At 40.6% G+C, this 25,111-nt stretch overlaps 1 protein-coding gene across 1 annotated transcript in view; it reads right to left on the bottom strand.

Moving 5' to 3' along the window:
• Positions 1–357: 357 nt before the first annotated feature.
• Positions 358–25,111, bottom strand: part of TNS3 (tensin 3) — a 198,760-nt gene continuing 174,006 nt past the window's right edge. The window contains exons 25-28 of the mRNA XM_085051666.1: positions 9,832–10,000; positions 8,742–8,810; positions 8,573–8,599; positions 358–7,605 (exon numbers count right to left, since the gene is read on the bottom strand). Of these exons, the coding sequence (XP_084907792.1) occupies positions 7,461–7,605; positions 8,573–8,599; positions 8,742–8,810; positions 9,832–10,000 (410 nt within the window). The 3' untranslated portion in view covers positions 358–7,460. The remainder of the gene's footprint in view (positions 7,606–8,572; positions 8,600–8,741; positions 8,811–9,831; positions 10,001–25,111) is intronic.

Here is a 25,111-nt window from a genome sequence, read left to right as displayed (position 1 = left end):
CAGGTTGCTCAAAGCCCGATCCAAACTGGCCTTTAACACTTCCAGGGATGGGGTATCCACAGCTTCTCTGGGCAACCTGTTTCAGCGCCTCACCACCCATCAACTTAGCATGCAGCCTAGCCCTACTCCTAGCCTTCATAGTAAAAGCCCCCCTATACGGACTCCACCTATGACTTCCCAAAGCCCACGTAGAAGCTCCCATTGCAGGATCCATACTCCTTGCCGCCCTACTACTTAAACTGGGAGGATATGGCATCATACGAATCACCATCCTAGTAAACCCACCACTAAATAACCTTCACTACCCTTTCATCACCCTAGCCCTATGAGGAGCCATCATAACTAGTGCAATCTGCCTACGCCAAATCGACCTAAAATCACTAATCGCCTACTCCTCCGTAAGCCACATAGGCCTAGTTGTTGCCGCAGCTATAATCCAAACCCAATGAGCGTTCTCAGGTGCAATAATCCTCATAATCTCCCACGGCCTCACCTCCTCCATACTATTCTGCCTGGCCAACACAAACTACGAACGAACACACAGCCGGATTCTAGTACTTGCACGAGGCCTACAACCCCTCCTCCCTCTCATGGCCATCTGATGGCTATTGGCAAACCTAACAAACATGGCACTTCCCCCAACTATCAACCTCATAGCAGAACTTACCATCGTAATCGCGCTCTTCAACTGATCCTCTTTCACCCTCATCCTTACAGGAACCACCATATTCCTAACCGCCTCGTACACATTATACATGCTCACAATGACACAACGGGGAACACTACCATCCCACATTACATCCATCCAAAACTCCTCTACCCGAGAACATCTACTCATAGCCCTACATATGCTTCCCATGATCCTCCTCATCCTAAAACCAGAACTCATCTCTGGGGCTCCCATATGCAAGTATAGTTTTAAACCAAACGTTAGATTGTGATCCTAAAGATAGAAGTTAAACTCTTCTTACTTGCCGAGGGGAGGTTAAACCAACAAGAACTGCTAATTCCTGTATCTGAGTATAAAACCTCAGCCCCCTTACTTTCAAAGGATAACAGAAATCCAGTGGTCTTAGGAACCATTCATCTTGGTGCAAATCCAAGTGAAAGTAATGGACCTGTCATTAGTCCTAACTTCTTCCATACTACTCACCCTAACCGTCCTGCTCACACCTATCATCCTCCCATTGATGTCAGATAACCTAAAAAATACCCCCTCCACCATCACAAACACTGTCAAAACCTCATTCCTAATCAGCCTAATCCCGGCAACCATCTATCTCCACTCAGGCCTAGAAAACACCACCTCCCTATGACAATGAGAATTCATCACGAACTTTAAAATCCCTATCAGCTTCAAAATAGACTTCTACTCCCTCACATTCTTCCCAATCGCACTCTTCGTATCATGATCTATCCTGCAATTCGCCTCATGATACATAGCTACAGACCCCCATATTACAAAATTCTTCACCTACCTTCTACTATTCCTCATTGCCATACTAATCTTAATTACCGCTAACAACCTATTTATCCTATTCATCGGCTGAGAAGGAGTCGGAATCATATCGTTCCTGCTAATCAGCTGATGACACGGGCGGGCGGACGCCAACACGGCTGCCCTACAAGCCGTCCTATACAACCGAGTCGGAGATGTAGGCCTCATCCTATGCATAGCCTGACTAGCTTCCACAATAAACACCTGAGAACTCCAACAAATCTCCTCCCCAACCGAAATTCCTACACTTCCCCTTCTAGGCCTCATCCTGGCCGCAACAGCCAAATCCGCCCAATTCGGTCTCCACCCTTGACTCCCAGCAGCCATAGAAGGCCCCACTCCCGTTTCCGCCCTACTGCACTCTAGCACAATAGTCGTAGCCGGAATCTTCCTACTTATCCGAACTCATCCCAAAGAATTTCCTCTTCTAAACTTACCCACTTTCTGTTTAAAACCATTACTACCCATCATCTACCCATCATCCTATCACCACACTGGATAAAGAGTCCCTCCTCATCTTTGCTGTAGGCCTTCTTTAAGTACTAGAAGGCTGTGGTCTCCCTGGAGCCTTTACTTCACTAGGCTAAACAACACAAACTCCCTCAGCTTGTCTTCACAGGGTAGGTGCTCCTGCTCTCTGACCACCTACATTGAGCCAGCATGGTTTCATTAAGGGGAAGTCATGGTTGATCAACCTTCTGTGATGAAATTACTTGCTTGGCTCAAGAGAAAGCAGTGGATAATGTCTTCCTGGACTTCAGTATGGCCTTTGACACTGACTTGGATAATAAACACTCATAAACAAGCTGTTGATGTAGGGGCTAGATGAGTGGACAGTAAAGTGGATTGAAAACTGCCTGCATGGTTGGGCACTGACAGTGCTGATGCGCAGTCCAAGGTTTAGTTGGAGGCCAGTAACCAGTGGTCTACCTCAGGGGTCCATACTGGTCCTGTTTAAGGTGTTAGTCAATGATCTGGATGGATGATCAGGCAAAATGTATCCTCAGTGAGTTTGTCAATGACACAAACCTGAGGCAGAGAAAGCTATGCAGCCTGGCTAAGAAGGCTCAGCGGGAACTCATCAATGTGTATAAATACAGGGAGGGTGCCAGGCTCTTTCCAGTAGTGCCCCACAACAGGACAAGAGGTGATTTGCACAAACTGAAATTCAAGAGGGTACCTCCGAATATCAGGAAACACTTTTTTACTGTGACAGGGACTAAGAACTACCACAGGTTGACCAGGGAGACTGTGGAGATTCCACCCCTGGTGAATTCAAGCTATTAGGGCAAATGGCTCTTTGAACAACAGCTGGACTAGATGACCTCCTTAGGTCCCTTCCACCCTCAATCAACCTGTGATTCTGCAAATATTAAAACATTTAAATTGGTTCAAATACCTGTGATTTATGAGACACTAAATGTCTTCAAAGGAAGGGAACAGTTCCAGTTTGATATCCCTTGTAGTGACATGTAATGCAAATCCCTTCTTAGTTATTCAGCAAGATCCTTAAATTCTCCAAAAAAGCTCCCCTTTGCCCTCTTGGTAGTTTGCCAGATGTGCTAAGTCTCCTGCAAGCTTCCTGTTTCTGATTTTGGCTTTTAAGAACTTCTTTAGCTATTTGCCCTCATAATTTCCTTTGTTCACACCACCTGATATAGTTTACACTACTGTAACCTTCATGCTAGGTACCAACAGGAGAAGCTGATGAGGGATTTACTCTGCCCATCTGGTGGGCCAAGTTTTCTTGTTCCACGAGTTTTCTAATATAAATATTAAAAAAAATTACAAGGCAGCAGCTTCTGTCGCTTTTTTAAAGAATCTGGCTGTTCACTTAAAGGTCTCTCTGACGAAATTATGTAACTGACAAGGATCAGCCTTTCAAAGACAAAAACACATTAAGGCCAAGTGCTGATTTGTTTAGCCTTGCCAAAAGTAGAGTGAGGGACAAAAAGGGGAGCAGATCTCTTGCTAAAAATATCTCAAGGAGAGAACAGTTATTCATACTAAGAGAATACTGGCAGAAGAACAACTGCATATGAACTAGTTGTGAATATATTTAGCATGAATACTGAAAGCAGATTTTCTTCCACAGGAGCACACTCCAGAGCAGCCTTAAAATGCACCCAACAGCAGTACACATGTACACAATGGCATCCAGGATCAAGGACAAGAGTTTAACAGGAGAGACTGGACTCCTGACACAGAAGATCCATTTCACTATTGCACCTTTGTCATCTGTTCCACGTTATAATTCGTTACAATAAAAGATGAATACTTGTCATGAATAACTGTCACTTTACACCCATGCATAAACCTCACAATGGCCTGTAGTGATGAACGACAGTCAAGTACACTGAATGAAAAATTCCTGCCAGTCTATGCCTCATAGAAAAGGCATCAGCATGATGTACCAGAGTTTATCAGTCTGAGAAATAATCCTGATAAAGCATGTATGTAACTCAACCTTCACTGCGCATCTGACACACTGATTTTGTACCTATTTCAGCTATGGGTTAAATTTCTCACCCCTCTCTGGAAGGTTTTCCAGTCTAAGCACTGTGGAGGCACAGTTAAATGGGTACAATAACTCAAAAGATGAGACCATATTCTTCCTTCTTACACTGAAATACACAATGCAGGCAAAAGGTACTTTTATACCATTATAACCACAAATTAACTAGGAAAATCATATGCTTTAACTGACTTGAACCACTAACATAGGTGAAGTCCCTGAAATAAATCTTGAAAGTTTCTTAAAACTAAATCCCAGCACCCAAATTATTCTTAATTCATGAAGAAGGTTTTGCTTATTAGCTGGACACCAGAAAGTAACTTTCATTCAGAACAGACTGCCCTGTGACACTGTGTGGTGGATTTTTACATTTGTAATTTTATTATAATCTTAAAGAGGCGGTATCTGAAGAGCAGAGAAAATTACTATATAAAGAATTTATAGAACATTCTTTTATATACTGAAGACCTTTAGATGCTCTTTACAGTTTCAAGAAAAAGTGAAAATTTTCACTAGCAAGAAAAGCCAAAGAAAGAAATATTAAATTTTTAATTATACTGTTGGATACAATGAAACCATTTAATTAAAACATGGCTTTCAGCATTTAAAACTTTATGATTATAGTAGTATATTTACTAACCACATTAACAGGAGCCTGGCTACATACATGTGACAACCTGCTGTTATGAAACTGCGTATACACACCTACCAAAAATCTTGAAAGAAAGTGCCGTATAAAGATTATTCTTGTATTTGCCATGAACATAAACTTTTCACGAGTATCCTTCTACACAGACTATGTAATGGTACATACTGAACTATCTTCTTTTGTGCATTTTTTAATTAATTAAAAAGCAAATGCACATAGCAATATACCATCCAAAGGAATGCAAAATAGAGTATCTCCCTTAGAAACAGGGTAACTTTTTTTTTCCCACATAGCAAGTAAAGCTAAACTCCCAGGAAATACCAGCAGGAGTGTCAGTATGCAATTCCTCATGCTTTTGAATTCAGCAGACCTTGAGAAAGCACAAGGAATAAAATATAAGGTCCAGAATGGAAATGACAATACACAGGAAAAAAAGACATTTTATTTTCAGCCCAAAGACCAACATTTAGTGTCTAAGAAGACACACTAAAATTTATTATCTACAGAAGTGAAAAAATACAGTAAAAAATTCCTCCTCATTTCAATGCTCACAACACCTCAGATTTAAATCTAATTGAGACTTATATCTACTTGAGGTGTCAGTTGAAGAAATTCTCTGGACTATGACTGTGTGACTAGATTAGGCAACTGGAATCTCTGTACACCAAAAGAATCTTAAAAGAAAACTTGTTCTCATGTTTTTTAAAAGAAACCAAGCTCTTAGAAATAAGAACTGCATTCTTTCTTGGATGGTACATTAATACTGTTTAAGCAGTATATCTCTTTGCCAAAAAAACAGAATTATATGTTACAAATCAGAGGTAATGGCCTTTGTTGCTTCAATGGTAGCTACTCCACTTTGGGCTGCTTCACCCTTCTACAGATATCCATGCCCACTGTTACTAATAAACCAATTTCTGGTCCAAATACCTTAAATTTCAAATCTTCTCTCTCTCTCTCTTTCTCACCTCCTTCCTTTTAAAATGCATAAAGTTATTTACACAAAATTGACAGTTACACAAGTAAAACATTCTTCAGGTATGGTCACTGAATGAGGTTTAACATGGTTCTAATACTTCAGGAAATACAAAGAGAGCTGTTAAAAAAACTCTCATGTTTTATACAGGACAAATGTAGTTCAAATTGGTGGATAAAAGGATTAAAATCTACAAATGGGTACTGGTACTAGCTGATCCAGTGGCTCATGCATCAACATGCAAAATTCAGCATGTTATTTTATTCACCAGGTTATTAATAAAATGTTGACAGCCAGACATGACAGAAATAGCAGCAATGTAATTTTTCAGCACTTGCAACACTAAACCTGCATTATAACCATAAGTTCTCCTACAGGGGTCTAGTACTGATCTTTTTGACTGAATGGGAATTACAGAGTAGATCTCAGTGGCTTACTCTCCTTGTGCAGGCTTCCATTGTAACCTACTGCATCAATTTTCTGTAAAGCTAAATAGCACTTCCTTATGCATTTCAAATACTAATGTGTTAAGAAAGATACAGAGATCTGTACAAGTGTGGTAGTTGTAGAAATCAGGACATAAATGCTCTCAAGAAATGGGACTGAGCAACAAAATAAATTCCATTTGTTTTCAGATTTCCTAACCTAAGGAATAACAAATCAAATATGGTTCCTATAGATTAAAAAAAAAAGATTAAAAAATCCTCAAAACTCCAGCAAAATAATGGGGTAAAAGAATCCACAAATATAATTACATATTATGTAGGGAACAAAACAGTATTGCAGAGGCAGAAAATGGAAAGTGTCTTGTCACTGTAAGACAAATGTCAAAATACCAGACTATTTTCTCAAGCAAGGCACAGGCTATACACACATTTACTTACACAAAATAATGCTAAAAAGGCAACACACAACAATGGTCTAGTTTAAGAATTATCTCTATGACATACCAAGATCTCAGATCCACTATAAATAATCTGTCACAGGTAAAAATGTATAAATTATACAATTTTCCTCCTTGCTGTTCCATCACTTTTATCCTGTTATTACTAAAATGCTTAATCTTCCCTTCTTAGTTCTTTGAACAAAAAAAATACAAAAAACTCCCTACATATGGAACAGATTTTCACACCTTTTTTTGTTATGCCACTTCTGTTCTATTGAAAAATTTTCAAACTAAAAGAGCTCAGCCTTCTTAACACTAAATAAAGAGCAACCTTCCTGCATATTCCACACTGCCACTCCTTTCTTATCAGAAATCAACTTGCACAAACCTTCTCTTCACACTCATCTTCCCCTTCCTCAATTCAATTTTCATCACTGATCACAAAGACATAGGGAAAAACAAATAGCCTTCCTTGGATGATCATTCTCCTAAGAGCATGTTTGCAAGGCCTGTAACTACCATTGATGCAACCATGGCAAGTGCCTTTGTGGAGGTTTTACAAAACATTTTCTGAATAAAAAAAGTAGCACAATCTAGTGAGTATTTCTGCTCCAACAAATTATGAGAAACAGCATGTGAAAATATATTAGAAATCCATCAGAAGTTCTTAATTTATGCTTCATTCAGGTAAGGGCGGTGTGGGTTTGGGTGGCACCCAGCTTCTTTTGTTTTGTCCTCTGATATAAAAACAAAGAAATAATGCTGTGAGAGGCATCTTCAAATAAAAGCCTGAGCTCTCACGAACACATATCATCCTCTGCTTTCCTCATTGGGAATGACAATATTTAGACATTGTTGCTGAAAGCCTTTCTTCTTCTCACAGTGATTTCCTTTGGTGAAGTCAGAAATGAGCTCTGAATCAAGGATGGAAAGGTGTCAGATCTTCTTCTGGGATCCAATCATGACCTTTGATACAAAGTTCACAATGGCACTGGCAGGTTGCTCTGGATCATGCTCTGCAAAGAGGTGGCATACGTTGTCTGTGGCACTGCCTTGCTTCCTGGCAATGAATCCAAACACTCTGCAAGGGCAGCAATCACAGTATGTCAGAAAACAAACAGATATGCATCCCCTCACTTCATCAAACAAAAAACACACTGTACAAACCAGGCACACAAAGCACACTCTGCTCTGATGGACAAGGTCCCATGCGACTGCTAAACACAGTGGTCCAGATGGACCAACCAGCTCAGGAGAGAATCAGGGAAGGAGACTGTCCCCTTCCTTCTACTCTGTCTATATGACATCCTGTACTGCTTGCTGTCAGAGACACGTTGCTGACTCTGGGGATACATTTAATCTGATTCAATACTGCTGTTCTCTTATCTGATTTGGGAAGGACATGTGGTGTGGTGTGGTGTGTCAGGGATTGCCCAGAGGTTTTTGAGTGCCACACATCTCAGTGTGGCACAGAGCACTGGAAAAAGGATTTAAGCCATCTATCTCTGTTGCCTTCCAGAAACAAATGCTAAGCCTCTCTGTTTAAGTTACTTCTTTTGATTAAAGGGCAACAACACCTGCCTTCAACAGAGAACATTTTGCAATCCACTGGTAATTATGTATTTATGCCACACACTCATATTACTAGGAGTGTCATCATCTATGTACTGGGAGAGGGGTTTTTTTTAAAGTTATCAGTCTAAGTGAGACAAGCTTGTGTTAAGTATTGCTGGACAGGTAGAACACAAAACTGAGAGGCAAACAGCTCTGTTTTAACTTCTGAAACCAATCAAATCACAGACCTGCAGTCTAAATAAATGATGCTAGTTCTGGCTCCAGACATTCCACCATCACCCGTAACATAATTAGGCCCCAACTTGCAAAGGTGTAGATGAAGTAACCGAAGTCTAATTACAGTGGGCTGAGAGACTTTTGTCTCTGAACAGCTGCTTTCCCTTCCACATCTCTGACAAAAATAATTTAGAATACCAAGAAATTGACCACTGATGATATTCCTAAAACATTCACTTAAAAAAGACTCCACTTACTTTGCAGAAAGGCCATCTTTCGTCCACCTTGTCCATTAAGAAAGCAGTAAAAAAACACAGAATGGAGAAATAAAAATGAAACCTATGTTAGTTTTGGTTTGTTGGTTGGGGTTTTTTAGCAGATCAACAATACAAATAAAATATTAAAAATACTGCTTATCATACTTACTTTCTGTCCTGTGGATCCAACGCACAGAAAATAACAGTGTTGACTGAATAATGCCGTCGAAAAAAGAGTCTGGATATGAAGAAATAGAACAAATCTCAGAAACAGTAAAGATGCTTAGAATTCTAAACAATAAATAAATTTGAAAAAAATACATTTAATCTTAATTTAGTAAAGACAATATATTCCCTTTGGTATCTCTGAGTGACTCTGAAAACCACCTGAACTGCTCCGACCAAATAAATATGTATTTATAACACTAACATCAAGTTTTTGAACTAAAGGAAAACTGACTCTCAAGCTAAGAAAAAGGACTAGGAGTATGAAATTAATTTTTCTAAAAACTGGCCATTTAGATACTATTTTAGTGGAAGGGACAACTTTGTAGGACTTGTGAATAATCTGATCATACTACGTTTCAAAATACTCACACTCCTAGGCATTACAATTGAAGGTTCTGTGATCTGCTACAAATGATTGCAGACCCCATGGTATTAAGAAGTCTGGCACTTTTTCTTTTTAACCTATAATGAATTCATGTTGTCCTTCACTTGTTATTGTCATTTTTCTAATTGCAAGAGTTTGTGGTAGCCTAAATAGCATATAGAACCAAATAAGTATAAATTAACTTTTTATCATAGTTTTTTACAGGCTATCTAAAGCACTGTTTCAAATACTGGAGATACATAGCATCTGCTTAAGTCAGCTCTGTTCAGTGATACTGGTGAAAGACATAATGAAGATAAAGTATTTCACTGAATAGGTTCAATATCAAATGCTAGCAAAGCCACTACTTTCTCTTTTTATAAGAAACAACAGTAAAAAATGTCATGTCAAAGTCACCTTTCAGAGACAATATAAGCCACGTGGAAGTAAAGTCCACAGCTCAAAAAATGTACTTTCCTATACTGCTGTCAGCTTACACAGTCACCATCACTCCTATAATCCTAATATCCTCTGAGACAAAGATTGTAAAATATCACTAGGAACATCAACAGTGGCCAACACCTGACAGGCCCAGATATTCTGGGAACAGGGCCAGATATTCTGGGAACAGGGCCAGATATTCTCTTCCCATCCTTCTTTTGCTTACTTTCTTTGATTATCTGTCAATGTGATTCCCTGAGCAGACACCTTGAAATGGACAACGGTTGAGACAGGAGAGGGATCTTGCATCAGTGTCAGGCTCAAGGCTTTCTGTACTGCCTGGTAGCCTGTGAGGGATTCCATCTCCACTGAATTCAGGTACCAAACGTTACAAGCTGTAATGAAAGAGGAGAAAGATTCTGAGAGACCTTTTGCTCTCCCTTTGTTTTTAATACATTTATATCAAAGCCAATGACTATATTTATCTATTACCCATAGATATCCTGAAATTTTAATAAATACAAAACAGCACCAGAGAGTATACTGGCAGGTTCCACTGGAGCAAAGGCATTCCTGAGAGGAAAGAATGGGGATATTTTTTTTTAAGTTCAAATACATCAGCCAGTAAGAAAACACACATTTGCAGCATACATTAACACATTCTACCGTTTCAACTGGTTTTAAACTGCATTCAAAGGAAACCATTCACTGGATTAGCAAGACAAGAATGTTTTTACACTAGAAAGAACTGAAGGTTATTGCAAAGCTAATTTCTCATTAATTCCATAGTGTTTTGTATGTTTAATGGTTTCAGGGCAAACAAAACAACTTCCACACTGACAAAAATTACTGACATATATTTTAGGCCTTTTCTTTACTTCAGCGTGCTCTTACTTCCAAAAGTACTATTTCTCTTCTAGAGCTATTAGCAACTTCTGAAATATCTCTACAAAATAGATGCTCATTGGTTTCTAAGGCTACCGAACAGTTACTTTTTTAATGTGGTTTCATATCAAATCTGCAGTAAGCACTAGGAAAATATGCACTAATATTATACAGCATTATATAGTAGTACTGTACCTCTGTATAATACTGCATAGTACAGTGCCATCTAACATATTAATTATTATTACTATATAGTATTAGTAGAATTATTGACATGCTTACTAAGGGACTGTAGCATAAAGTCAAATTTACCAAAAATTAAGAACAAGCAAGAATGATTATGTACATCCATAGCTAAACACTAGTACCAAGAGACTTTGTATTTGGTAAAAACATTTGTGTAGGTATCCAGGACAAAATTTATGACTCTGGCAGCTGACACATACAAATTACCATGGTTATATTTCATTTGTTTAGCAGTTTTGTTTGGCTTACCAACCTTACTATGAAATCAAATATTAAATTACATCTAACAGCTTCTCTTTTCAGATGGCTATTCTGTAATCTGCCTTAAACTTTCTCCTATGACTATATACGTGAAAATACAGAGATAGACACTGGCACTTTTAAAACAACCAAGTAATCGTACAGTTCAAAACTGTGTAAGATTAAGTTTGATTCCAGCGTAACGATCAGCCCAGTAACGTCAAGCTCTGGAGTCCATCGGTGGAAGATGGCACCCTGAGATTTCATTTATTTGATTTGCAAGTGTAAAATTTCCAAAATGTATTTGTGCATTGCTGTGTAAGTTTCAATAACTTGCTTGAATCAATTACAATTCACGCAGAGGGAGATTTCAGATGATGAGGAGCAACCCAAAACTGTAACGAACATTCCAAACCATAAGCTCTCTTCTTCTCACCTCATTACTGTATATGATTGGCACAGATCTAAAGCTCTTCACTATCCTGTGAGTCTTTCCCACCACAGGACGCTTCCCTTCTTTCACAGCCACACACATCAGAGTGCCTTCCTCTTCTGCCACACAGTGCATTGCTGCCAACAGACTCTTTTCAGATTTTGTTTCTAAATGAAATTGCGAAGCATTTTATCTAGATTGCCCTCAAAGTGGTAGTTCAAACAGCAGTTACCAAATACCTTTGATTCTGTGGCACAAAAAATTAAAAATGGAACCTTTTACTAATGTGCTGCAAAATGTCATGGTTTGACCCTGGCTAAATGCCAGGCACCTATGACATCTGCTCTCTCTGCTCTCTCTTGCCGAGCTGTGCAGAGGAGAGGGAGAAAAACCTGTTAAACACAGGATTCATGAGTTGAGATAAGGGACTGGTGGGAGGACGCACTGAGAAAAAGGACAAAAACAGGGTGAAAACTTAAAGTTGCAAAGTGACTTATTAACCTAACAGAGTCGGAGGATAAATGAGAAGTGAAAATAAGCCCTTAAGACACCGTTTCTTCATTCACCTTTCTCCCTCTTAAGACACTGTTTCTTCACTCACACCCCTCCCTCCTTCCAACCAACAGCACAGGGTGGGGGGTGGCAGGGGGGGCAGAGTAAGGGGGTTTTTTTTTTGGTCAGTTCATCAGGGAGAGGAGTCCTCTATATAGCCATGGCGTCCCTCCCATGAGAGACAGTCCTCTGTGAATGTCTTTGGCATGGGGCCAATCTCATGAGCGGCAGCCTGCCCGAATCTGCTCTCTCTCATGAGTCTTTGTCCGTGGGGTGCAGACTTCTGAACAGAGTCTGTTCCATTTTGGGAGCAAGGCCTTTCTCTCCACTGGGACTCCCAGTGGATCACAGCTTCCTCCAGGCATCCATCTGCTCCTCTGGCATGAGCACCTCCCCACAGGCTGTGCATGGATCTCTGCATCCCCTGTGGACTCCATGGGCTGCAGGGGGACCTTCTGCTCCCTCCATGGTCTTCATCACAGCTGGCAGAGGGTTTTTCGGCTCCAGCACCTGGAGCACCTCCTCCCTCACCTTCTTCACTGACCTTGATGTCTCCATGTTGTTTTCCCCTCACATATTCTCACCTCCTCCTCTTCTAGCTAAAAAGAAGTATGTGCACCCATTGTTTTGATTTCTTCTCAAATATGTCTTCACAGAGGCGTAACTAACATCTCTAATTGGCCCAGGCTTGGCCAGCACCATGTCCATCATCTTCAGAGCCATCAGAAATTGGCTCTGCCGGACAGGGTACAAAACTTCTAGAACCTTCACACAGGACACACAGGAGCCATCTTTGTGCCCCTCCCCACCCTTCAGACAGTTCTTCAGGCTTACCACAACAGCTTTTAAAAGGTTTAAATTTCTCTCAGATGCTAAAAATACCTTGCTGATGTTCTGGGCTTGATTTAGGGTAGAATAGAAATTATTAGTTTAAAAGAACTAGAAGCTGGATAATAATAATAATAACTTTTGAACTGATTTAGAAGGCCAGAGATTGGATAATGATTTACTAAGATTTGCCTGCTGGAGACAATTTATTATTCGCTTAATGATTTTGTGCCTACCTAGTATCAGGGAGGATAGAGAGAAGAGAGCCAAATAATTGAGAAAAACCACTGAGTGTAACCGAGCATCCCGCCCTTGGACCCCGAACAGGTACAGGTGAGTTCTCAGGCTTGGACTTGGACCAAGGACCAAGGGAGCATGCGCAAGTGAGCAAGGTGAAGAGCTCATCGTGAGGAAGACTATCGATTACACCATCATCAATCATTTGGGACTCTTGCTCACAATTAATCTGAGACACTGCGCTTGCATGAGCATATTTAAATGAACTTCGAACTCATTATAATACGAAGCAGGGATAGGTAATGAATATGGATAGGGGCTTTCTCTAACTTTACGCATATGTAATCTTTAACCTAATATAAACCTAGTGAAGTGCTGCTGACGGTGTGCATGCCTTTGGAGGGGCCACCCCCTTGCACCCCAGCTGGAATAAACACACACCTACTTCATAACTATCTGAGTTGGGGAGTCAATTCCGTGCCTCATTTGGCAACCCAGATGGGACAAGGTTTGCCTGGCTGCAGGATTGACTGAGGGGCTGACATTCTACGGCGCACCCCGGGATTTTCCTGGAGGACCTCCGCTCCTCGGCCGCTCACTGCAGGGGCAAACACGACCATCTGATACAGCGGAGAAACGGTATGTGTCTTGGGTATAGGGAAGCCTGTAAGTCGTATACGTGTGGCTAGGGCTGCTGATAAGACACAGAGAGATGTCCTGTCCGCAGTGTCATCCCTGAATAGTGAGCTTGCAAGCGACCGGCTAGGGGAACCGGGAATCAGTGAGGTGATTCGCCGTTCTTAGCTGGCAGGGGGGGGATTCGCTGACCAATAGGGCAGCTGCGAGCGATCCTGGTGGTGGGTCGAGTGGATCCCTAAGGAAACTAGTTTGAAAGAGAACTAGTTTGAAGTGTTATTAACACTGGTGTTGTGTATGTGTGTGGGGTGCAGATTAGTCTGCACGAGCAAATGAGAGATTGATTGATTAAGTGTGACGCAAGTGGTCTAATAGGAATGAATATTTGGGTATGGTTGTGACTTATTAGCTTTGGTATATGAGTGTGGGTTTTTGGAATTTTTGTTGTAATTTGTTGTTGTTGTAAAAAGTGTTTGTTGTGTTGTATTTATTGTTGTGTTAGGGTGAGTGAGTGTATGCAGTTGCTTGAAATTGTAGTGGTAAGTGAATAAAGGAAAACTTTATACCGCGGCCAGTTAAAGACACTGGGTTTTTTTCGGTGGCTACATCAAAAGAGCATAGCCCCAGACCTTTGGCTTTATGTGGATGTAGTAGAGCAGCTGTGCCACAGTATGATTAGTAGGTTTTAACATGGTGTCAGGTTTGTAGGCTTGCAGAGTTAAGAGATACTATTTTTTATCGACCAGTCAGAAAACAACTGGGCAGGTTGTAAAGAGAATAAGTTCGAGCATTATAAAAGTTAAGTGTGGACAAAAACACCAAGTTCCTTTTTAGCAGTGTAATTTTAGAAAAATATTGGGAATACTGAGTTAATTTAGTGAAAATAGGAGTATATAAAGAGTGGTTGTTTTTATTTTTTTCTTTCTCCTTCTTCCCTCTCAGTAATCAATCTTGATTTTTATTTTTTTTTCTCTCTCTCTCATAGTAGTTTGGCTTTGAGTGAAATAAATGAGATGCTTGTCTGATGCCAAAAATACCTTCTTGTCTTGAATATAAAAATAATTACCGTAAGATTTGGGCATTGTGTGAGTGTGCTGCATGTCACAAAAAATGGTATTGCATTTTTCGTTTGAGATCAAAGTGGTATCCAGCATGTGAGGATTCTGAAATTCAAGCTCGATATAGGATAGCTGAAATAAAAAGCAGAGATCTTAATGAAAGAGACGCGCTTACTATTGTGACAGAGTTGTCAGAAGCAGCTGTTATTGCCTTAGTGTGTAGAAAGAGTCATTTAGTTCCCGAAACCTGGTCAGTGTGGGAGGAAAACTGGGAAAAAACAGTAAGGCAGTGTGAAAAGAGGTTTGCCTGGAAGAGAGATAAAACCAAGAGAAGGAAATAGATAAAATGGGAACTGGGCAAAGCAAAGAAGTTCCTAAAACAACTCTACTTAGCTGTGTTTTAGCACATTGGAAGGAAATTGCAGGGAGTGGAAGTACAGAAGATAAAAGAACTCTTATCAAATTTTCAACTCAGTGTTGGCGTTTGTACAAGCTAGATGATGGAATTAGATGGCCTCCTCGTGGGTCTTTAGAATATAACACTCTATTACAGTTAATGTTGTTTTTAAGACGGAAAGGAAAATGGGGTGAGGTCTCTTATGCTGATATGTTTATCTCTCTTTGAAATCACCCCAAATGGCAAAGAGATTGTGGTATTAGACCTCCCACCGACCCTATGGTATTAGCCCTTGAAAAGGAAGACAAAAATAAAAGGGGAAAAATTAAGAGGTGTTGCTCCTCCTGCAGCATTGGAGAGCAGTGTATAAAATCAGATAAGGTTTATCAAGAAATGCAAGAACAGGATTTAACTGATCTGCTTAAGCCTCCCCCTAGGAGACAAGATGATGTGGACTCGGAAGGAACATTGACTCCAACTCCATCTTGCCCGGACAGCCCTGTTGCAACTCGGACCAGGAAACAGGCACTACAAGCCCCCCTAAAGGAAGCAGTGGGACCAGAGGGAGAAGCAGTGCTGCTTAAGGTACCTTTTTCTACAATCAACCTAGACGCATGAGAAAACGTGGCCAAAAATTATCGCACTGATCCGGTAGGTACCGCTAAATGCTTGCCATTTATAATTAAACAACACAATCCATATTGGAGTGATATAAATTAACTGAAACTGAAAAACAATTAATTTTAAAAACAGCAGGGGATTTGGCAGAGGACTTCTATAAAACACAACACCAAGATGTAAAAGATTATTTCCCACTTCAAGACGCACACTGGGATCCAAACAGGTCAGCAGAAAGGCAAAAATTAAAAGATTACCAGGAATGGGTAGCAAAGGGGATGGAAAGGGCCATTCCTAAAATCATAAATTGGTCAGCCTTATATGCAATTAAACAGGGTCCTTCCGAGCCACCATCTGACTTCCTAGATCGCCTGAGAGATGCCATGCGTCACCACACTACATTAGATCCTGAATCTGATGTAGGAATACAGCAATTAGTAAATCTGTTTTTGGGGCAATCTACAAGGGACATTAGACACAAGCTTCAGAAGCTTCAGGGATCGGACTCGAGAAACTTAGAGACCTTATTAAATGAAGCATGGAGAGTATTTAGGTAGCGAGAAGAAGGGTACAAACAAGGAATGAGAAAGTTAGTAACAACAGTAGGAGAAGAAAGAAAAATATGAGCAAGGACCACCCAGGCAGGGACCACCCAGACAAGGCCCACCTAAGTTAGGTAAAGACCAGTGTGCTAACTGTAAGGAATTTGGTCATTGGAAGAGCCAATGTCTGAAAAGAAAACAGAACAACCAGCAAAGAAGACGGGGTCGAGAACCAGTCATCGCACACATGAAAGAAGACTGAAGAAGACCGGAGGACTCCACCTAGCAGATCCACCGGTTATAATGCAGCTAGGGGAAAAACAAAAAGAAATGGAATTTTTGGTGGACACGGGGGCAACATATTCAGTTTTAAATAAAGCTTTCATGACGGTGGAGGATGATTATATCATGGTTCAAGGGGCAACTAGCCAATCTGAAAAAGCATATTTTTGCAAACCTTTAAAGTATAAACTGGGAAAGCAATGGGGTATTCACAAGTTTTTGTACATGCCCAGATCTCCAAAAGCCCTTTTGGGCAGAGATCTGTTGGAACAGTTACAAGCAACCATTTCATTCAAAGATGGGGAAATTACTCTGGGGGTAAATGATCAACAACATGTTGAAATACTAAGTTTAATGCCACAGAGGCTGAGGGAGAAATTAGTGAAGAAATTATGAATCAAGTATTCCCTGAGGTATGGGCAACAAACGTACCTGGAAAAGCTAAAAATGCACCCGTGATACAAATTAAGTTGAAAGAAGGGAAACAACCAGTCAGGGTTAAACAATACCCCCTTAAGAAAGAAGACAAGGAAGGAATTAGCCCAGTGATTGAAAACTTTTTACAGCTAGGGCTATTGAGAGAGTGCAAATCTGATTTTAACACCCCCATTTTACCGGTCCAAAACCTGATGGGTCATATCAGGTGGTACAAGATTTAAGGGCAGCAAACAATAAACAATAGAGGACCTCTATCCTGTGGTGTCAAATCCCTACATGCTACTAACTGAGCTAACACCTGAACTAACCTGGTTTACTGTTTTAGATTTGAAAGATGCCTTCTTTTGCCTCCCTCTCCATGAAGCCAGTCAGAAAATATTCGCATTCAAATGGGAAAATCCCAAAAGCAGATGCAAAACTCAGCCCACTTGGACGGTGTTGCCTCAAGGATTTAAGAACAGTCACACTCTATTCGGGGATCAACTATCAAAAGACCTGGAATCCTGGGAAGCCCCCTCTGAAGAAGGGAAGCTATTGCAATACATTGATGACATCTTAATAGCTACCCGGACAGAAGAAGCCTGTGTACTCTGGATAGTAAGTTTACTAAATTTCCTGGGGCTCCAAGGTTGCAGAGTGTCCAAGAAAAAAGCTCAAGCAGTAAAACCAAAAGTAATTTATTTGGGCTATGAAATCAGTGCTGGGCAGCGAACTTTGGGACAAGACCGGAAAGAGGCCATTTACCAAACCCCGAAACCCCAAACTGTAAGGGAGCTATGGACTTTCCTGGGGATGACGGGATGGTGTAGGCTTTGGATCCTTAGTTATGGGGTCCTTGCAAAACCTTTGTATGAGCTCATCAAAAAGGAAAGCAGAGACCTTCAGTGGATGAAAGAGGCCATGAGGGCCTTCAAACAACTGAAGAATGCCCTGATGTCAGCTCCAGCTTTGGGACTTCCAGATGTGAGTAAACCATTTTTTCTGTTTTCTCATGAGAAGCAGGGGATTGCCCTGGGAATACCAGCACAAGATCTGGGCCCATATCAACGGGCAGTTGCTTATCTGTCTAAGCAACTAGATGCAGCAGCCAAAGGATGGGCGGGGTGCCTCAGGGCTGTTGCAGCAGTCGTGCTAAACATCCAAGAGGCACGCAAGTTCACCCTGGGCCAGAAAATGACTGTGCTAGTGTCCCATACAGTGTCTGCAGTGCTGGAAGTGAAAGGCGGACACTGGCTTTCCCCACAGAGGTTCCAAAAATACCAAGCCATCATGGTGGAGCAGGACAATGTGGAAATAGTGGTCACTAACATTGTCAACCCAGCTTCTTTCCTCAGCAGAAACAACAGGGAGCAGGTGCACCACGACTGCCTGGAAACTATTGAAGCCACATACTCCAGTTGTCCAGATTTGAAGGATACACCTTTGGATGATGCAGAGACCTGGTTTACTGATGGGAGCAGCTACGTCATCAGTGGAAAGCGACATGCAGGGTATGCAGTCACCACAAGCAAAAAGGTAATAGAATCTGGACCCCTACCAATAAACACTTCTGCCCAGAAAGCTGAAATAATTGCTTTAACCCGTGCTTTGGAAATAGCAAAAGGAAAAAAGATAAACATTTATACAGACTCAAAGTATGCATTTGGAGTTGTACATGCACACAGAGCCATTTGGAAGGAAAGGGGACTGCTGAACTCACAAGGAAAAAACATCAAACATGCACAAGAGATAACCCGGCTGTTGGAAGTAGTCCAGCTACCCGAAAAAGTAGCAATCATGCACATTAAGGCACACCAGAAAGTGAGCTCAGAATTGGAGGAAGGAAATGATCTGGTGGACAGAGAGGCAAAAGAAGCAGCGAAAGGTGAGGTGACAACTGAAGGGGCTTTAATTCCAGATGGCCAAATCTCCCTAGAAGGTAAGCCAACCTATATCGAAAAGGACAGAAAACTAATCAAAGATCAGAATGCATCATATAATGAAGAGGGTTGGGCTATTATTGCACAGGGGAGGTTGGTCATTCCCTCTCATTTAGTGTGGGCACTAGTAAGAACAGAACACCAAAAGGCACACTGGGGAATAGATGCCCTACACAAATATTTAATTGAAAGAATTATTGCCAGAAATTTATATGCTACCATCATACAGGTAACCCGACAGTGTGACCTTTGCCTCCAGACTAGCCCTAAAAATATCCCCAAACCAAAACTGGGCCAAATTGGGAAAGGGAATGGGCCTGGACAGCAGTGGCAAATTGATTTCTTGGAACTCCCAAGAAAACGGGGGTATCAGTATTTGTTGGTATTAACAGATACCTTTTCAGGATGGCCAGAAGCCTTTCCCACTAGAACTGTCAAAGCCCGGGAGGTAACCAAGGTATTACTACAAGAAATAATAACACGCTTCGGAGTTCCAGCCACAATGTCCTCAGATAGAGGACCACGTTTCATTTCAAAGGTGGTACAACAAGTTAGCCATCATTTAGGCATAGATTGGGAGCCTCACACCCAATACCACCCACAGTCAAGTGGTCAGGTGGAGAAAATGAACCACCTAATCAAACATCAAATTGTAAGATTGGGGCAAGAAGCCAATTTACCCTGGCTCTAATCTCTTCCACTTGCATTATTACAAATCCAAACTAAACCTAGAACTGAAGAAAAATTAAGTCCTTTTGAGATGCTCTATGGGAGACCATATGGAGTACAGAAAGGATTATCTACCCAAGCTGAGGAGGAAACACTGACCACCTATATGGTGGCCTTGAGTAAGCAACTCAGGAAAATTGAAAAGCATGTGGCTGGAACTCAGAGTTAGGGCCTAGACAGCCCAGTACACAACATTCACCCTGGAGATTATGTTAAGTCTCTTACAGAGAAAACTTTGGAGCCACAGTGGGGAGGACCATTTCAAGTACTCCTTACCACTTTCACTGCGATCAAAATCAAAGAACAGAACGCCTGGATTCATCATACTCGAGTGAAGAAGGCTCCAGAGACCCCTTGGAAAATGGCTTCTAACAATAATGAACTGAAATTGAAATTTACCCAGGTAAAATAAATGCAATTAGAAAAGTTACTCTCATTGGTTTTGTCACAATTATAACCATACTTCAAGGAAAAGGAGGTACTTTTAACAAGGGTGATACTGAATGGCCTTGGTCACAAGCCCTCATAGGGCATACCAGCTTTCAGGGAAACTACCCTACAGACAGCCATCTGGATTTGGCTATAATTGTGATGCATGATGATGAAACTTACCACCCATCTGAATGGGCTTGGAATCGAGATGAGTAGATTATGACCCTACCTGGTATCATTAATGAAAAAATCCAGGTGGGATGCAGGAAAATAGAACTTGGTTTTCAATATGAAAAAGCCTCTTCTATTACGGTTTTTGGCCATTTTTTGGATTTCAATCTGGCATCTAAAATTCACTCTGGCATTTCAAAAGAACTATGTCCTACTGAGGATTGGGATTGTGTTAAACAAGGTGTGTTTTCCTTGTGTTGTTGCCAGAAATTCACTAGCAACAAGACTTCCAGGAACCCAAGCAACAATAATGTTGAAATTACCAAGTCTTGCAAGGAAGAGCAAAGTGACTGCTGGTTTAATCTTACTATGGTTCATCCTTTTTATGTAGTGCACCAGTGGACATCTAAACCTACTCAACCAGCACTGTTAGGTTTAATTCAGAAAATTAAAATGAATGTGGTAGCCAGACCAAAACAAGAGTCCTCCCAGATTAACACTCCTATTCCTCCTAAACTAACACTTCAACCAAAAATTTATAAAGTTGGCCCATATGTGATAAGAAACACAGGCCAACAGCAATTGTTGTTCAACCCAGAATGGTCTCTTAAGCGTGTAGAATTACTGATGCAAATTAATGTTTCTGAAATTCAACCAGCTTGCTCCTCTCTTTTAAAGACATCTTTTGAAGGCTGGACAACATGGTTACAGAGGCAAGGACTCTTCAGGAGCAGAACACGAAGAGATTTAACTGGAGTGTTGGGAACAGAATTGGGTGTTTTAAATGACACTGATTCGGAGATACTAATGAATAAATTGGCCACCACAACCGGTGACCTAACAACACTAAAACAACCTTTACAATCTTCTTTACTAGCGTTAGGAAATGGTCAGTGGCAAATTTCAAAGGTAATGCCAGATCTTGCAAAGGCTAACAATCAGTATCATAAATTAATAATAGATGCACTTGGAGCAGTTCAAAATAATGTGTCCCTTGCTCTTAGTTGCACACAAGCACAATTATGGATGCAATCAGCAGCTTCTTCAATTATAAGGGAAGGAAATGAAGGTGTTTTCCCGATTGAAATACGAAAAGCTGTTTGGGATAATGCTACCGAACTGGAAAAGCAGCTCCAATCTTGGTGGACTTTAGTAAACTTCCCCTATAATCCAATTACTAACACAGCTACAGCCTTTGTAATTACTATAGGCAATGCCACAATTTATGTAATACACCCCATTGTTCCTTTAGGATTAAACCACGATGGAGCAGTGCTTTACCCTTCTGAACACAGAGCATGGGCCTGGATGGTTGACAAGAACTGGCAAACTGTAAATTTAGAATCATGCATTACATGAGAACAACAAGGGTTTATCTGTGAGAGTAACATAATTAATGCCAAAGATATATGCTTAGATGTTGAGCAAAGCATCTGCCACTCTGAAGTTCACCCGGATACTAGTCAGAAAACAGTACTTGTATATATTGGTCAGGGTTGTGTTTGCTTAAGAACAATGTGTGTTTTCATAGAAACAGATAATGACAATGTTATTTTGGATGTTAGGAATCATTCTAATTTTTGTATTTGTAATTTTGTGAAAATCATTGGGAGTGACTTTTTGTATTTGGCACCAGTTGTATCTCATCAATTGATAAAATCCAATTATATGCATTTTGGATGGTCACTTACTGCAACTGGTATCCTTAATATGTTATGTCACCCCATTATTGTTTTACTAATTTTGGTAGGTATTAGTCTTGTGTTATCTGTTCTGCTATTTGTTTGGAATTGTAGGATGCTAAAGAGGCTATCCATTTTAACTACTTTATTGAATGTACATGGTAAAGCATTGAGAGATACTTACCGCAGAAGCTTGCTAGAAGAAGAATCCATTTACTAGCAAAAGAATTTACTAATTTTATAGAAAAGGGGGGACTGACTTAGGGTAAAATAGAAATTATTAGTTTAAAAGAACTAGAAGCTGGATAATAACAACTTTTGAACTGATTTAGAAGGCCAGAGATTGGATAATGATTTACTAAGATTTGCCTGCTGGAGACAATTTATTATTTGCTTAATGATTTTGTGCCTACCTAGTATCAGGGAGGATAGAGAGAAGAGAGCCAAATAATTGAGAAAAACCACTGAGTGTAACCGAGCATCCCGCCCTTGGACCCCAGAACTGGTACAGGTGAGTTCTCAGGCTTGCACTTAGACCAAGAACCAAGGGAGCATGCGCAAGGGAGCGAGGTGAAGAGCTCATTGTGAGGAAGACTATCGATTATGCCATCATCAATCATTTGGGACCCTCGCCCACAATTAATCTGATTAATTAATTAATTAATCGCCACAATTAATCACATTAACTGCGCTTGCACGAGCATATTTAAATGAACTTTGAACTTATTATAATATGAAGTGGGGATAGGTAATGAATATGCATAGGGGCTTTCTCTAAATTTATGCGTATGTAACCTGTACCTTAATATAAAGCAAGTGAAGTGCTGCTGACAGTGTGCATGCCTTTGGAGGGGCTCCCCTCCATGCACCCCAGCTGGAATAAACACATACCTACTTCATAACTATCTGAGTTGTGGAGTCAATTCCGTGCCTCAGGCTAAGCAAAACCAACACACAAAGTGAAAACATGTCAGCTTAAAAAGGAGAGGAACAGTAATGAGGTAATGAGAAACAAGGAAAGATTTCTTATTCAAGAACATCATGCGTGGTCTGACAAGATATCAATAACAGTAACCACAGAGAAACCATACTCCAAGCTAGAACAAAAGAAAGACCAGTTCAGTGCAGCTGCCCCTGCAATGCCGCTGCTCTCACCTTTCACAGCTAGCATTTTGGAGCACATCTGTGCTTCCAGCAACAGCTTAACAACACTGCTTTTAGTCTGGGAATGTCCTTTATTCAAAATGCTTAGTTTCTTGACTGTATCAGTGTAAAGAGAAATGAAGAACTGCAATGTATTTGGGCAGAAAATTTTGTTGCTGAACAGGAAGGTTAATAAAGCAAAGTATATTTTAGGGAAAAGCCTCTTATCTGTATGGTTTCTAGTCTTCAGCTGTCACTGTCTAAGAAGCAAAGGATTTCTAGTCAGCTTCAGCACTTAGAAACTGGAAATGATCATTAGGTATTTTAAGTCAGCTACAAAAAATGATCATTCTAGGAAAACACACAATATTTTGCTTATGGAGTGAGAGAAGTGTCGGCAAAGTAGGGCAGGGAAAAAGTGTATAGGCTTTAAAGTTTCTTTGAAAGGACTCAGTTTACATGTTTTGAGTCTGCATTTCAGAGTTGAACTCCATAACTTGAATGTTTCTGTGACAGGAAAGTGACCCCTGATGTATCAAGGCAAAAAAAAAATACAACCTCTGAGAATCTCTCATGGCTAATTTATTTGGGTTCCAAACACTTGTTTAAAAAGAATAAAAACAACAAAACAGGTTAAAAACAAATTTACTAAATACACTAAATGATCCATTATATGACAGCTCCCATAAGGAGTTATCTGACTACTGCCCCTGTTGAAGGAATAATTATTTCTTTTTCTTTGAAAAGCACTCTCTGAGCAAGAAGAAACCAACATTTCTTGAAAGAAAACATATGCTCCTTTTGATGGCTTTTCTAGAAGTAAAGTTCTACAAAAATTAATTCACCTTGTTTTTTCCCTTGTTGGCCTCAACAAACACCAACCAGTGTGCACACTCACAGCACAGCCTCACAAAGGCTTGCCATTGCCTCAGCCACAAATGCCTTGCTCAATTACAGCACTCAAAGTGGTGCTTCACATTTTAAAGCCAAAACAGATTGCTGCACAAGCAAGGAGCACCACCATCTTCAGAGCTGGCCAGCTTGACAACTGCCCCTCCAGAAGTGCTCTAAAATGTGTGAGGGTAATGAGGCAGCATTCTTAGAAAGGCATGCTTTGCCACAACACTCACTTGTGGATCCAGTGGTAGGCTAAACTCAAAAGTGGCAAATATAGTCTATTCCCATGCTTTAATGTCACTAATTGGGTGGCTCCTGGGGAAAATTCATAGCAACCTGAAAACCAAGGACCATGGGAGGGCATGGTCAGGATCCCATGGACATGCCCACTGTACAGCAGAATAACACAGGGGCTGCATTTCTACTAAGGACAACCTTAAGATTATGCAGGAGTACTCACTGTCCAATATCAGAAAGGCTGTTTAACTAGCTCTCTGGATCAGCGGCACACTTACAAAGCAGGTAAGAAGAGCACACCTCTACACAGCTGCTGCAAACACCCCAGTTTGAGAGTCATACAGATGGTAACAATGCATAGGATCACATCATTTGGAGGTACTCTGGTCAGGGTTCTTCTGTCACATCAAATACATTTGCCAGAATAGGTGCTGCATTATGCACAAGGATCCATAAAACAACATCCAGTGGAAAAGACATGACATATCCTAACAACGTGCACCACTAAGTGAAGCACAGGTTCTTTAATAACTGTTCTTTAATATTGTTTTTTTCAGACTGATGCCACAACAAGCATTTTCCAGTGGTATTGTTAACCCCTATGTTGAGAAGTTAACCCTAACTGAACACCTTCCTTAGCTGGTTTTTGCTGACCTCACACATAGTTCTTGAACCTCTGCAACCACAGGTTGAAAATATCCTCTCAAAGTTTGTCAGTTATGAAAGCAATGTCCTGCTTAAAAATTGCCATGCTTGAAGACACCTATGTACACCTCATATTCTCAGGAGAAGCAGGACTGGAAAGCAAACGCAGGGTTGTAGAACTCAGGAACTGGTTGCAGAAAACAGAAAGAACAACAGAAAGAACCTGGTACACATCCTCACAGCGCTCTTCACACTTCTA

Source organism: Lichenostomus cassidix, chromosome 2 (genome assembly GCF_008360975.1).
Source record: "Lichenostomus cassidix isolate B80296 chromosome 2, HeHo_3.0, whole genome shotgun sequence".
NCBI classification, from domain to species: Eukaryota; Metazoa; Chordata; class Aves; order Passeriformes; family Meliphagidae; genus Lichenostomus; species Lichenostomus cassidix.
Note: the sequence above shows the minus strand (reverse complement) of the source record. Positions and strands in the feature narration are given on the sequence as shown.